Source organism: Lasioglossum baleicum, chromosome 6 (assembly GCF_051020765.1).
Source record: "Lasioglossum baleicum chromosome 6, iyLasBale1, whole genome shotgun sequence".
Classification (NCBI taxonomy): Eukaryota; Metazoa; Arthropoda; class Insecta; order Hymenoptera; family Halictidae; genus Lasioglossum; species Lasioglossum baleicum.
Genome location: NC_134934.1, coordinates 11,632,630 through 11,646,980, shown reverse-complemented (window position 1 = coordinate 11,646,980; position 14,351 = coordinate 11,632,630). Strand labels below are relative to the sequence as shown.

General features: G+C 47.0%; 1 protein-coding gene across 1 annotated transcript in view; it reads right to left on the bottom strand.

Annotated features, from left to right (window-relative positions):
• The window catches only part of LOC143209392 (toll-like receptor Tollo), a 38,121-nt gene extending 23,770 nt beyond the window's left edge, over window positions 1–14,351 (bottom strand). Inside the window, exon 1 of the mRNA XM_076424967.1 lies at window positions 1–14,351. This exon is cut by the window's left edge and continues 23,770 nt beyond it. Within this exon, the coding sequence (XP_076281082.1) occupies window positions 9,625–13,554 (3,930 nt within the window). The 5' untranslated portion in view covers window positions 13,555–14,351 and the 3' untranslated portion in view covers window positions 1–9,624.

Below are 14,351 nucleotides of genomic sequence, written 5' to 3'. Positions count from 1 at the left end.
CATCCAAAAATTTTCTTATCAGAAAGCAGAAGTGTTTGAGTTTGTAGTTACTCAACCAAACCGTGGGCACAACTTCGAAACCATTTTATATGTTTGAGAAAACGAAATGACTTTTTCCGAACGACCTAATATATTGCACGTCACAGTCAAATTGTTAATCAAGGCTTCATTTACTATAAACCAATAACCATCCTCTAGAGTCCAGAGAATTAGTTACAAACCAGAGGGAATGTGGAAACGGCAAGGAAATCTTTGGAGGCAAGTTTTTTGCAGGTTTTAGTGGTCATCAAGATTTTCGAAGACTATTTGGACATGATCAGAAAGGTGGAATCCTTGGAGGCAATTGATTATTCATGATATAAACTAAACTGTGTTCATGTTCATGCAAATTTCTTTCGGGTTTACGTCGCCTATTAAAGGCTTTGTAACAGCGAAGATTAAGAAAAATGTTTATTGGCCGGCGATGAAGATTTAATGACCGTCCTGGTATAGTCTGGTTCGAGAGCCTGGTTGTATTTCTTTCGGTGTTATCTCGAAAATCGATGTAGAGGACTCCTCGGAATGCATTTGTAATCGATTTATAGTGATTTAAAGTATCATCGGTATCCGCGACATCCTCTTCGATTTTCACAATTTAATTTAATATATGATGATCCGCTGTTAATGTTAACAGGCCAATAAATCGCGCTTTAAACGGTCCTGTTCAAATTGAAGTTCGGTGTAAGCCAGTTTTTCTTTCGATAGCTACATCCGCTAAAATTTTAGTGTATTTTTATGAACATTTTCCAAAATTCATTCAATGATATTGGATAGAGGGTTCAACTTGATTCTTGCTTCATTTAGGGTGAATCCATTTAACGCGAGACACTGACATTGTATCAGACGCTTGAAACATAACGAAACAATTTTCTACTTAAAGAATTAATAATTGTAAAAAAATTAATGAAATTACCGAGTATTTTCGACAATGAAAAGGAGGATAATAAAACAATCGCAAACGTCAAAACTTCTATTTGAAACACTACCTCGAAACTATACTAGAAAGTTGACGGGAAATACCGGAAATTGACGCTAAATAAATTACCAGCGAAATTTGCTTATAGAGCTGGATTAAATCGTCGAGTTGCCAAGAATGGAATCGTAAAGCTTTCGATTACGCTAAATGCAATTCTATCGTCGTTAGAATCGCAAACTGAAATTGTATTAGAATTTAACATGATTATTTGAAATGTGAGGTTACAGATAAACAAAACGGTCATTCCAATTACAGTGTAAGACGGAAGTCCATAGAAACTGTACGACGATATCTTTTAGATATATCATCAGTATTAGTTATATCAACCAATACACTTCTGATTTCATTCGCCAAACTCGAGGCGAATTAAATACAATAACTTCCGCGACGCGGCGGTCAATGTGTCAATTTTCGATTACCCAAGACAAATAGAAATCATGTTTCAAGATAAATTGGAATTTTATAAGAGAAAATTATATAAGAAAATCTTTTTAAAAACCACGCTTACTACTACCGAGCGTCGCGCGGTGAGGTGTGACGGTTAATATAACAATTTTTTTCCCCTTAGACGCACAGTTTTTTTAAAAATTTGTTTTTTAATATTGCATTGTTATCCAGTTCTGAGCTGTGTTTAAAGTTTCAAGTCTGTAGCTGATCGGGAAGTGGTTTAAAATTCGATTACAAGATTTAGCACATACAACAACGACACAACTCGGCAAGCTAATATAAGTGTGGTAATAAAAAGGAGCGAAAATGATCTTCCTCAAACAGCAAACGAACTTGTTGGAAAATGACCCCCGTTGGTGGCGGATGGATGGGCTGTTCGAAAAGCCCAGGCCACTCGAGGATCTTCAATAAAACGTGGCCGAAAGAAAAAAATCCCTTTGAAATCCTAGAGTAAAGGCTTTGAAATCCTCCGGAGCGAGCGTGTTCCCATTGCGTCCGTACAGTAACTAACTACCCCTGTTAGAGCGTTGTCGGCGAGGGGTTGATATTTTCGTACACGTATGGCTCGATGTAATAATTCTCGAGGGGGGGAGGCCAGAATGCGGGGGTGGTTGTTATCACGGCCACTAGCCCCGTGGAAAGGTCTATTTGGTCGGTGGACCAGCGCGTGATAAAAGTGTTCTTGGCGGCGGCACATGTACAAGCCGTATTTAACATTTTATTCCCAGAAGCGTCGCAGTTTTCCGCGATACGTGTAACGCGATAAATTATTCCGCGTTCCGCTTATCTTCGCCGGGTTTCCCCCCTTCGTCCGCTCCGTCCGCGTCGTCTCTCTATACCGTCGTGCACCACCGGCTTCTCTCTTTCACAGGTTCTTCTTTCCCTCCTCCCCTTTTTTCGCGTCGCTCCCTTGCTCCCCGAGCCGTCTTGCTCGCTTAATGTCGACGTTATTTAGCGAGCGCGTGGGAAAACGCTGCGCTCGGTTCGAGTTACAGCCGACAACGACGCCACGGGAAAATTGGGCCTGTTTCGGATTAACAGGTTGACTACCACGTCGCGTCGGTCATATGTGGATCACACGAGATTGTAAGAAATATAATATACTACGAAAGGATGACTGATGCGGGGGGTTAAACGAAAGCAGTATTGACGTTGAAGCCGTCCGCCAACCAGAGTTGGGCATTAATCTAATAAAATTTTAATCATGATTGATTGATTGATTAATGTGTACGATTAAAAAAAGAAATCATTGAAAAATCGACGATTGATTCAATCGATTGATGAAGTTAAGCGTCAATCGTTGATTAAAAGAAGAAATCATCGAAAAATCGACGATTGATTCAATCGATTGATGAAGTTAAGCGTCAATCGTTGATTAAAAGAAGAAATCATCGAAAAAAACACAAAAGCACATAAACAGAGTTTGTATTATATGTATATAGACCGAATGACAGTACACCTAAATTCAGTTTAATCGTTAATCGCAATTAATGACTAAAGTAGAAATTTAATCGTTAACCGCAATTAACGATTAATAAGTATTTAATCGTTAACCGCAGTTTTAACGATTAAATAAGTGTTTAATCGTTAACCAAAATTTTAACGACTAAAGTAGGACATTAATTGTTAATTGCGGTTAACGATTGAAGCAGAAATTTAGTCGTCAATCGTTGATTAAATTTTTGCCCAACTCTGCCGCCAACAAGGCGTCCTTTTGGCTAGAATTTACCTGAGCGGTCAGGTACTCTTCCAGTAACGCTCACAGTGTTAACTTCTTATCTTAGAATAAAACGCACTTGTTGGCGAACGGCTTCACCGCAAAGTTGGGCATTAATCGATTAGAATTTTAATCAAGATTTATTGATTAATGTGTACGATTAAAAAAGATAATCATTGAAAAATCGACGATTGATTCAATCGATTGATGAAGTTAACCGTCAATCGTTGATTAAATAAATAAACCCCCCGTATCAGTCATCCTTCGGTAGAATATTACACATATTTCTTACACGATTTAAAAATTAATTTCCTTCGGAATACAGTCACTTGAACCGAGCTGCGGTTAAACTTATTCTCCCATTAAATTACTTATACATATTATTTGTTCAGAATCAGTGACAGGAAATTCGAGTAAATCCTGTCATTAATATAAATCGTGTTGAATGCTCGAAATCAGAAGTAATAAAATCGAATAGGGTTAGTTAGAAATAAATAAAGTGATTCCTTTCACTCGATAGGAAGATTAAGCTGGCCGATGGTAATTTGATTGGACTGTGCGCTGCGAAGGGAAATCTGAAGTCCGCGGAACTGTCTTCAGAAGATCGAAATCCAAGAGGAAGTACATACTTTCAGTAATTGGGGGATTTTCTAAGTTGCCAGTATATAAAATAAACTAAGAAGCTCTTCGTTGATCGTCTTTAACAAACTTTTTTCCTCGTGTCCCATATATTTTTATCATATACTGCGAATAATAATTAATGAGTTTTTACGGTACAAATCTAAAACGGAGAATGAATTTTCACGGAGACCGAAGTTTGACAGTGAACAAATTAATCGGAAAATCCGTATTTAAATCAAGAAACTTGAACTCTCGAAGAAACTCGAATCGCAAGACAGTGTTATAGTTTGAAATGCCACGAACACGGAGAGAGAGAGAGAGAGAGCAAAGTAGGTGCTCCGACGAGCGTAATAAACAACTATAGATATTAGAGTAATGATTCAATTCCCTGAATCGATGCGAGAACAATAACAGACATTACCGGTCGAATAAAACACAACGATAGGAACGATTCATTTCTTCGGGGTCGTGTAGGAGCATGCAGCCCGTAGTGATTTACTTGATCGATTCCTGATAACAAATCGATAGTCGTTAGCAGCTGGTGTCCGCGTAAGCAGCCATTAGCACGTCTTCAACTTCCCCGGGCAATAATTTATTCGTCCGGGCGCCGTGCCGCGCCGCGGGAGTCAAATTTCCAATAACGGTCAATGAAAATTTTATCTTTAACCAGAGAATAATAACTGGCTGATTAGGTATCAGCGTGACGCTGATACAGCGGTCGAAAGTGTGAACGCGTTTATGCAGCGGCGCCGCCATTATCGATGCACCGGTCACACAGAGAACACGCCTCGAAAATTTATCGCACCACTGTTGCCCAGTCATCCGTTCGGAGCATAGTAATTAGAGCCTAGGATGCCTTTAAATCTCGCTTGACTCCAAATCAGACGCTTTTCTTTTTCAGTCCCCTGATTGCCACATAAACTACGTCACGCTTTTTTACAAACCGGGATCTCGTCAGGCAATAAAACAACTCGAAAGCTTATCTATTTATCATCGGAGACGATTAGCTTATCGAATAGATTCTCTTCAACAATTTCTTCCGTGACCCTTTGTTCGACGTTGGTGCCGCCGTTCAGACATTTACAAGCTCTTCAGTGATTTCATCTACCTGGAAAATAGTCTATTTATTGGTGCATTCGGGCAATGATGTTTTTCGCGAATTTCTTGCACGATTCAAAATGTTCCGAGTTGATTGTGAGAGACAGAATCTGAATGAAAATATGTGCCCTCTTCCAATAATTGATTTAAGTCGAAAATAGCAACGTTCTTAAATTCTTCTAATATCTTGACGATTTTATGTTTAATTTATTCATTTTTGTCGTAAATGCATAAAATCTGATTTATTCTCTTTTGGAATTTCCTCAAATTAAATTCTTGGTTTTCGAGAGATTAGCTTAACGATAGGGATTAACATATAAATGAACTGTCATTCGACGTGCCTGCACCTAGTTTTATATTACTTTTATGCATCGAAGATTAAAATCGGTGGGAAAGGATGTTGATCTCGCAAGGGGATTTCGCAGGGATCGTCGAAGGAAGAAAGAAGATCGTTTTACAAAACAAACGTGTTTATTTCTCATGGTTCGTCGCATGAAATGGAAAGTGGCAGTTAATTTAATAATCACGTAACAGATCGTGGATACAATAATGCGTGATCCGATGAGCGTATTTACAATAATACAGTACAATTAATTTGAAGTCGCAAAGACCGCGAAGTTCTAGGGACGCGCTCAAAACGCGACCAGTTTTACCTCATTAGGCGTACCAACGACTAATTAATAGCTATCCATCGATGCCAATAATCTCTCTCCAACAACAACAAAAAATGCATTCGTCAATATTAACACAATTTGTTCGCTTGTTTCGCAAGAAAATCTTCAAACGATATCGTCGCAAAGAAAAATAATGTACAACAGAGAGAATACTCGCGGAAAGAATATATACATAATATTAGTCGGTACGATGCTCGCCAGCATCCCACGTCGTTTTAATCAAATATCATCGTCGCTGATGCGATTCAAAATAAAAAATAGTGGATCGCTCTCGTTGGTACGCGTAAATAGTTCTCACATGTGCGGCTGACCCGTCCCCGGTGTGCTCGAAAAAGTGTGCGTGAGTATTTACAACGTTAGATATACACAGTATTTACACAGAGGATTCTCTCACTTACAGACTAATAAGCGTTTGGCGACCGTTGCTTTAACCAAAGACAGTCGTGAATCTTAGGAACGAGGTCTCGCTAGAGACTTCTGTCTTTTCTCTCATATCTATCTACTAACTCTCTCTCTCTCTCTCCATCTTTCATTCTTGTGCTCTGTGCCCAGTTTTACACCGGGCACATTCGTCCTCTTTTCCGTTTCTCTTTTGTTCAATACCTCTCACTCTCAATTTCTTTCGCTCGCTCACACTCTCTATCACGAATTGACAAACAAACGACAGGAATGAGAACTAGGGACACGCAGTCGCTCCGTCCCCCGGATGGAAAAAATATAATGTACGATTAGTATGAAGAAAGTTCATCCCGGGATCCGGAGTTCACACAGCAGCGTATCATTCTCGTCTGATCTGATGGTTCTTATCGGTGAGACGGGTTACAGCGGTTGGCTCGACTGTCCTCGGACGCTTTCGACATCGTGCTGGAGGAAACGTCGGAGAAATTAACACTAAACCTACCACCGTCGGTCCAGTGACCGGTTTCTGGTTTTTTATTTTAGAATTATGGAAATTATAATGATGCTCTTTCACTGGGAATGATTAAACACATTTTTGAAATTCTATTATGTCATTTTTATAAGGCAGCACATGGTAGGTTTAATGTTAAAAACGTCGCAAATTCGATTCTCCGAGTCGCTCCGAAATTGCTAAACTAGATCGGTCGGAAAATCTATTCGCACGTTTCACTGACAAACCTTCTAAAACGTTACTAAAAACTTACTAAAACGTTCTGTCATCTTGCAGTATCTTTATTTTATTTGAATATTGCAAATTAACTCCTTGCCGCACGATTTTCTTTAAAGCTGCAATGGTCGAAGCTTCTAATAAAATTGATATTTATTGCATGCGACGAGTTTGATTTCATCCTAAAATAAATGCATAATATTCGTGCATAGTAAATTCTGATTGAAATCTCTTCGTCATAAATCCGGTTGTACGGCAAGAGGCTAGAAAACTGAAAAGAATAATGCAAACGCTTTCGGTGGCCAACCTAATAAATTGACGCTATGTCTACAGAAAATTATAATCTTGATACCGCTGCGCCAATTTTCCGGGAAATCAAATAAATTCTTGTGTAACGAAACAGAAATTCCACCCTAATGAACTCTGATCGAGTTTTTCTGATTGCAAGCTCGGTAGTTAACGCAACAAGATGTACGGGAGCGAAGTTAAATTAATTTGCAGCTAAACAAGTTGGAGCAGCGGTACAACAATTTTGAAGTACGTATTCAGCAGTGTTGCGTAAACGCTCTTCATTCGATCGGAAGCCCGAATACAGGGAAATACGATGTAAATCGCGAATCGTAGCTAAAATTGAAGTCGCGCGAAGCACGTCGGCTACACGGCGAATGTGAAATGAAAATATTAATTAAAGGCAAATATGTCGGCTGATGAAACCTTTTGTAATAAATTTCGCGCGATCGGAGCGCGCCAGCGTCAATTTCGAGCGCAGGAAACCGTGATTTCGAAACTTTTTTCGCTGGTTAACGGGTGTACAGGAACTTCCCGAGCGACGACGGTGTACACATCGAAACTCTCAGGATCGAATGCTCAGAAACTAAATTCCCCTCGTATCGAGAGATTAATTACTAAGTAACTTAAAATACTGCGATTTTCAAACACTCGATCCGAGGAGAGTTTCCGTTTCGCGAGCGCCGTCGAAATATCAAAGAAAATTAGCCGCTGCTCGCTGCGGCTACGAAAACAAAGTGCGCCCCTTCGAAAAAGCAAAAAAGAAAAGAAGCGAGCTTTATCCTCGAAATAATTGAAGGGCTCGCGATAATCCGCGATAAACGAAAAAGTTCCGCGAAACTTCGCCGAATAATCGACACACTTCGCTTGAGGGTAGTACACGATTTAAAGACAACCCTCCAATTATTTCCAGCCTGTGTTGCCGAAAACAAGTTGGCCCGTAGTTTAATTGGAACGAAAATTTCGTAACGACTCGGCAACGGTTTCAATCCCCGGTGCTCCGAACAAAAATCCGAGGAACAAACGATTACACGTTTACGCGCGTTCACGAAAATTAAGAGAATAATCGTCGTGAAATCTCGTAGGTGTAGAAAATAAATAACGGTACATTGATCGAAGCTTTTGGCGAAGTTTCGTGAACACGGTCGATCCTCGACGAAGATCGAAACCGTGAGCCGCGCGAAAATTTCGCGGACAGTCGTGCCGTGTGGATGAAAGCGCGTGAAAACGCTAATTGTGCACGTGCTCTGCTCCGATGCTAGCGCTCCAGCCCTAACGAGCGACGAGAATAATGTTTAGAATCTATGTCCTCATTGACTGCCATTTCCTATATATAGTTACCCTCCGCTTTATAGTTACACAATATACATTATCATAGACGATCTGCGCGTCGAGACACGCCCGCAATTCGTTCTCTGGGCTAGTACGTAAAAATAATGACTCGATCACGGTCCTCGCGGAGTGCTCTTCCATCGGTGGACTTACTTCGGTGCTGACAAACAGGCATAGGTGTTCTCGCGACGGTAAAAACGGCTCTCGCTTCGGACGAAATGATATAAAACTTTTCTCTCCGTTCGAATGAAAAGATATCGACACGATCAAATTAATGTTTGCTCGAGATTCAAATAGAATAATTCGCCAGTGTCTATTAAACAGTCCGTTCATCATATTCGCGTATTTCCGTTTGGTTAAAAATACATCTGAATGAAACGAAAGAGAAACTACATCGAAATGGTAAACTCTCGTCACCTGTGTCGGCAAACCTGCTGAATTATTGCGTTGAACCCTCATGTGTCTACGTTTAACCCTTTATGAACCCTGATATTTCAAAACCTTTAGACTTATTTCACACGTTAGAATAAATTCAATTTTTTATAAATTCAACAAAAGCCTGCGACGAGCGACGTTACGCCGGATATACAAAAATTCTTGACACGATAAGATATAAGAATTGCATCTAGCGACACTTAAAAACGAAGTCTAGAGACTTCTCTTCGCGACAGTATTGAAAAGAGGGTAGCTTCGGGACACAAAGGGTTAATCCGTTCGTCGAGAATAAAAGACGCGTGCGGTCGACGAATAATGGACGCCAAGTTTTTACTCCTTTATTCGTGACCCGTAGCATTCCGTCGCGGCCTGCACCCCTGTCTGTTTCTCAGCGGGTAAACCAGCCCCGAAGCGGCGATCGCGGACGAAAGAGCACCCCGCACAACGAATCGCGTTACACGGAAACAATTAAATAAACCTGTCTCTGTAATCGATAAACCCTACTCGCGTCGAAGCCTCGCGTCCAGTCACTCTCTCATTTTCTCTCTCTTTCTCTCTGTGTTAGCCACGAGGCGATACATTCTAATCCCCCCGACCCCCGAACGCCGGGACTCTCCGACGGAGTCCGGAAGCGAAAGGGAGAATCCCCCGGGCGAAGGGATTCTAGTGGAAGAGCAAACAGACGGACGCGCGGAAACGGTCGGTTCGTCGTTGGATCAAATTGTACAAATACCTAGGCGCGTCCCTGTCGCGTCCTCGAGCGGATTTCCGTGCCGGGGCCTGTCATCGTCCATCCCCTGGCCCTGTAGACGGCGGATCTTCTCGTGGTCGACGAGGAGAACGACAACGAGGACAACGGCGCCCGTCTATACTAGACGAAGTAAGTACGTGGATTGGTCGGATGCGTGAGCACCTCGCCAGGAGGTGCGGTCGGCACCACCGGCGGTTCCGGTATAGTGCTGTAAAGATGGCTGCCCCTGGAGGACAGGCTGGCGGGTCGCGCGGTTCCGGCGTGCAACGCACTGTACCCGCTGTGCTGGTGTTGATGCTGGTGTTCCGCGCCGCTGTCCTCGTCCTCGGTCCTGCTGGACGCCGAGCTGACATAGGTGGACTGCGTGGGCGTGGGCGTAGGTGCGTGCACCGGTGCGACCAAAACGCCATTAGGCTTGGTCCAAACGTCGCCGGCGGACGGGGCTGCGGTGTACCGGGCCGGTGTGCGATTTCGGTCGTTCACCTTCTTGCTGTCCCGCCGTTTGCCGACAGAGTCGGGCATGGCGAACCGCAGCTTCTCCCAGAACCTCTTCTCGCCCCACATCACCACCGTGCAGGTCTGCAGGAGCAGCTGTAGCTCGGGATCGCGGGCTGGCGCCTCGGTTGCCAACAGAACCACGACTCGCCTCTTCCGGGAGCTGGGTCTGATGTTCTCGAGCGCTGTCCTCAGAGCAGCGCGGAACTCCGCGTGCTGCCACTCGTTCGCCAGGAACACTGGCGAGAAGATGATCACGATACGTCTGGCTGCGGCAGCGGCCGGTGGAACAGCTTCTTGGGGCCTGGCTGGTGGTAGATCCCTCCAATGGAGACAAAGAGCGAGGCCGGATTGCTCCAGCTCGGCTGCCAGAAACCTGGAGACAAAATCCTCGTCCCGCTCGCTGTAGACTATGTAGCCGTCGTAGAGACGGTCTCTCTCCTCGTCCGGCGGTGTGGTCATCTTGCCAAGTCGGAGACCGTAACGGGCGTGCGCCCATAGACGCACGTCCTGCCGGAAGGCGAAGGCCAGCGCGACGATCAGGCAGATCGCGATCACAGCCACCAAGGCGCCGGCTAAAAGCGGCACAAAGTTGCCACCCAGCAAAGGGATTTCCTGGATTCCACGGCTGACGGCCTCCGTAGACGGATCGCCGCATCGCTTCATAGCCTGCGCGAGGGACTCGATTCCGTCGCGGCAGTACATCTTCTCGGGGTCCCCGCGGTGCTCGGCGAGCCATCCGCGCAGTTTCGCGGCGTTGCCACACTCGCAGCTCCAAGCGTTCCCTTCGAGAGCGACTTTCGCGGTGTCACCAACGCTCGGCAATGCCTCCCACGGCCGGAAATCGACGATACGGTTGCTGTCCAGCCGGAGCACCTCGAGGCTCTTCATTTTACGGAAGGTTGTGTTGCCGACGGTGGCGATCGCGTTGTGATCCAGGTACAGCTCGGACATCCGTTCCAGCTGGTCGAACTCGAAGCCCCTCAGCTCTCGGAGCGAGTTGTCTTCGAGATGGAGGACGCGCAACGCACCCACGCCGTTGAACGTGCAGTTGTGCAACGCCGCGATCCCGCTGTTGTTCAAGTACAACACCTCCAGCCGACGTTTCCCGATGAACACGTGACTGCCAAGATCGCCGAGATCGTTCCCGTCCAGATATATCTCGGTAGCGTCCATGGGAATCTGCTCCGGTACGTGCTTGTAGCCGGCGTTCGAACAGTCCACCACGTTGCTCGACCAGCTGTGGTCGTGGTAGCAGGTACAATTGTTCGGGCAAGTCATCTCGCAATCGCACGCATCGAAGTCGCAACAATGGCAGAGCGCGAAACAATGCGCCTCGTATCGGCAGAGGAAGTCCTTCGACTTTAGGGAGAGCAACGGTCGTCGGGGTGTCGCGCGCTCGTGCACCATGTCGCACGTGACCGACTTCAGGTCCATTACCCGGGGATGCTGGCGCAGACGGGCCATCTCATTGATCCTCGGCAGCCATTCCATGGTGCAGTCGCACACAATCGGATTGTTCCCTATGTAGAACTGCGGCAGCTCGACGTCCTCGGGCACCGTCTCCAGCGCCAGGGCAGCCACGTCGAGATTCTTTATCTCGTTCCCGTACAACACCACTTTCTCCAGGCTGGTCTTCTGCAGGAAGGTACCGGCAGCGACCGTGCGTATCTTGTTGTCGTTCAGGAACAACGTTACCACGCTGTCCGGCACGTACGCGTCCGCGATCTCCACGATCTGGTTGTAGCTCGCGTCCAGCGTCTTTATGCGCAGCGTGTTCCGCACCATGTAAAAATCCGCGAGCTTGCTTATCTGATTCGCGTGTATGTCCAGCCATTCTATGCTGCTCGGCAGATAGCTGTAGTCGAACCAGACCAGCTTGTTGTCGGACACGTTCAGCCAGACCAGGGACGAGAGGCTGGTGAACGCGCCGCGGATATCGGTCAGCTGGTTCCCGTCCAATCGAATCGCGCGCAACGCCGGGTTGCTCGCGAACGCGCTCTGCTCCACGTGACGGATGTAATTGTTCGCCAGGTTCAGCACTTGCAGCGAGGGCAATGCGGAGAACGCCTCCCGGGTCACGTTCTCCAACTTATTATCCACAAGCCGCAGCCCGTACAACTCGCTCAGACCGGCGAACGAGTCGTTCTCGATTCTGGACACGTGGTTGCTGCCAAGGTCGAGGGTCTTCAAGGAGTGGAGCACGCGGACCGCGTGCGGCACCTCCGTTAGATTATTTCCGCTGAGAGAAAGGTCCTGGAGGTCGGTCAGGTTATCGAACACGTGACGATGCACCGTCCTCAATCGATTCGTATCCAGGAACAGCTGGCCGAGAGCGGACAGGCCGACCGTGTGCGATGGATCGAACCTGGCGATTCTGTTGTTGGACAGCGCCAACGAGTGCAAGTTCGTTAGAGAGCTGAAGCATCCGTCCACCAGCGTTTCAATTTCGTTGTTTTCGAGTTTCAGGATCTGCAGGCTATACAGGCCGTTGAACACGAGGCCGTCGATCCTCGTCAGCCTGTTGAAGGACAGGTCGAGGATGACAAGACGGACCAGTCTTAAGAACGTGTATCTGTTCACCCAACGGTTCGTCAACTGATTGTTACTGAAATCCAGATATTGTAGCTCGACCAAGTTATCCAACAGTCCCGGCGCCAGCACGGCCAACGAGTTGTTGCTCAGTATCAATTCTCTCAACTCCTTGGTCTTGGCGAACAGTTCAGGGGGCAACGCGACCAATCTGTTGCTGGACACGTTCAGCGAGCGGAGCGCGGTCAGCCCGGCGAGAGCGTGATCTTCGACGACAGCGATCACGTTCTCCTGCAGCTTCAGCACCGTTAGACTCCTCAGATTGCTGAGGGTACGATCCGGCAGTGCGGTGATGTCGTTGCTGCTCAGATCGAGGACCTCGAGCGACGGCGTGCACGAATCGACCCATTCGGAGAAGCCGAGGGAGACGATGTCCTGTAACTTGTTGCGCGTCAGGTTCAAGCTGGTGAGACCTCGTACGGGGCACAGGAGTTCCGACGGCAGGGTCCATAGGTTGTTGTCGGAGAGATCGAGGTGTTGCAGGCTTGTCAGGCCACGCAACGAGTCCCTGTGCATCTCGAGGGTCATCGCGGACCAGTCGCCGTTATGCGTTCTCACCGACAGGCTACGCAAATTGTGGGCGGACGCGAACACACCGCCGGGCAGATAGCGGATCTTGCAATTGTCGACGCGCAGCTTTTCCAGCCGCGGCAGGGGCGAGAGGAACCCGTGGGGACCGTCGATCTGGCTCTCGAAGAAGAGCACGTCGCTGCAGTTCAAGGCCAGAGAGCTGATCGAGTCCACTTGAATAGCCGAGAGATTGCCAATTAAGCCGGGCACGTTGGCGATAGTCCGAACCTTGCACTCGAGCTCCTTCTCCCCGTCGTCACCGTCCTTCTTCCACTCGCAGCCGGACGGTGCCTCGAGACTGGTGATGCTACGGCCGCGCACCAGGTCACTGTTCAGAACCAGACACCAGACGATCCCCAGCACAGTTACGGACCAGCACCGTGATGCCTCCATTCTGGCTATCGACGGTCCGGGGTCACGTTCCTCTTGAGCAGACGCTGCGATACTAACGGGAACGGAGGGCTAACAAAATCGTACCGTCACGCACTCATAGTCACAACACACTCGGTTTCGAACCGTGCACAGGCTCGTTTTCACACGACCGACGATCGGAACCAACTATCTCGTAGATATATATTTATCTACTCGCTCTCCTCGAAAATCGGAGCACCCGTCGGCAACGATTACGGAGTCGAACACTGAGAAAAACACTAAACCGAATACGAAGAAGACCTTGTCCGACGATGTCCGTGGGCCTCGTATAAACACTGATCGGTCATAACCGTAGCGCGACACGAAACGTTTAACCGAGGGTATGCTGGTCTTTCTCTCTCTCTCTCTTCTTCTACTCTCCCTCGTGAGAAACTACTTGCGCGGATAACGGGCGAACGGAGAGCGGCCGAAGCGCGACGACATTCCACCACGGACGCCGGAGAGCAACTGACTCGAAGCTCGAGACCCTATTCAATCGACGGTCACGCACCCTGCATGACTGCCAGCGTGCACCAAGCCCCACCACCTTCTCCCACCACGAGCAGATTCTACTCCCACCGCCGACCAGTTCTACCCCCACCAACTAGAGACACGGCGAAATTCCGTCGTTCGAACGTATATGCGGCGGGAACGCTCGGATGGATGAGGGTGCGCACCACGAAGAGCGAGCGAGAGCGAGCTAGCGTGCGAGTGAGCCAGCGTTCCACGCCACAGGCGGCTCGCGAAGATGCAACAAACCAGCTGACTGACAACACTAC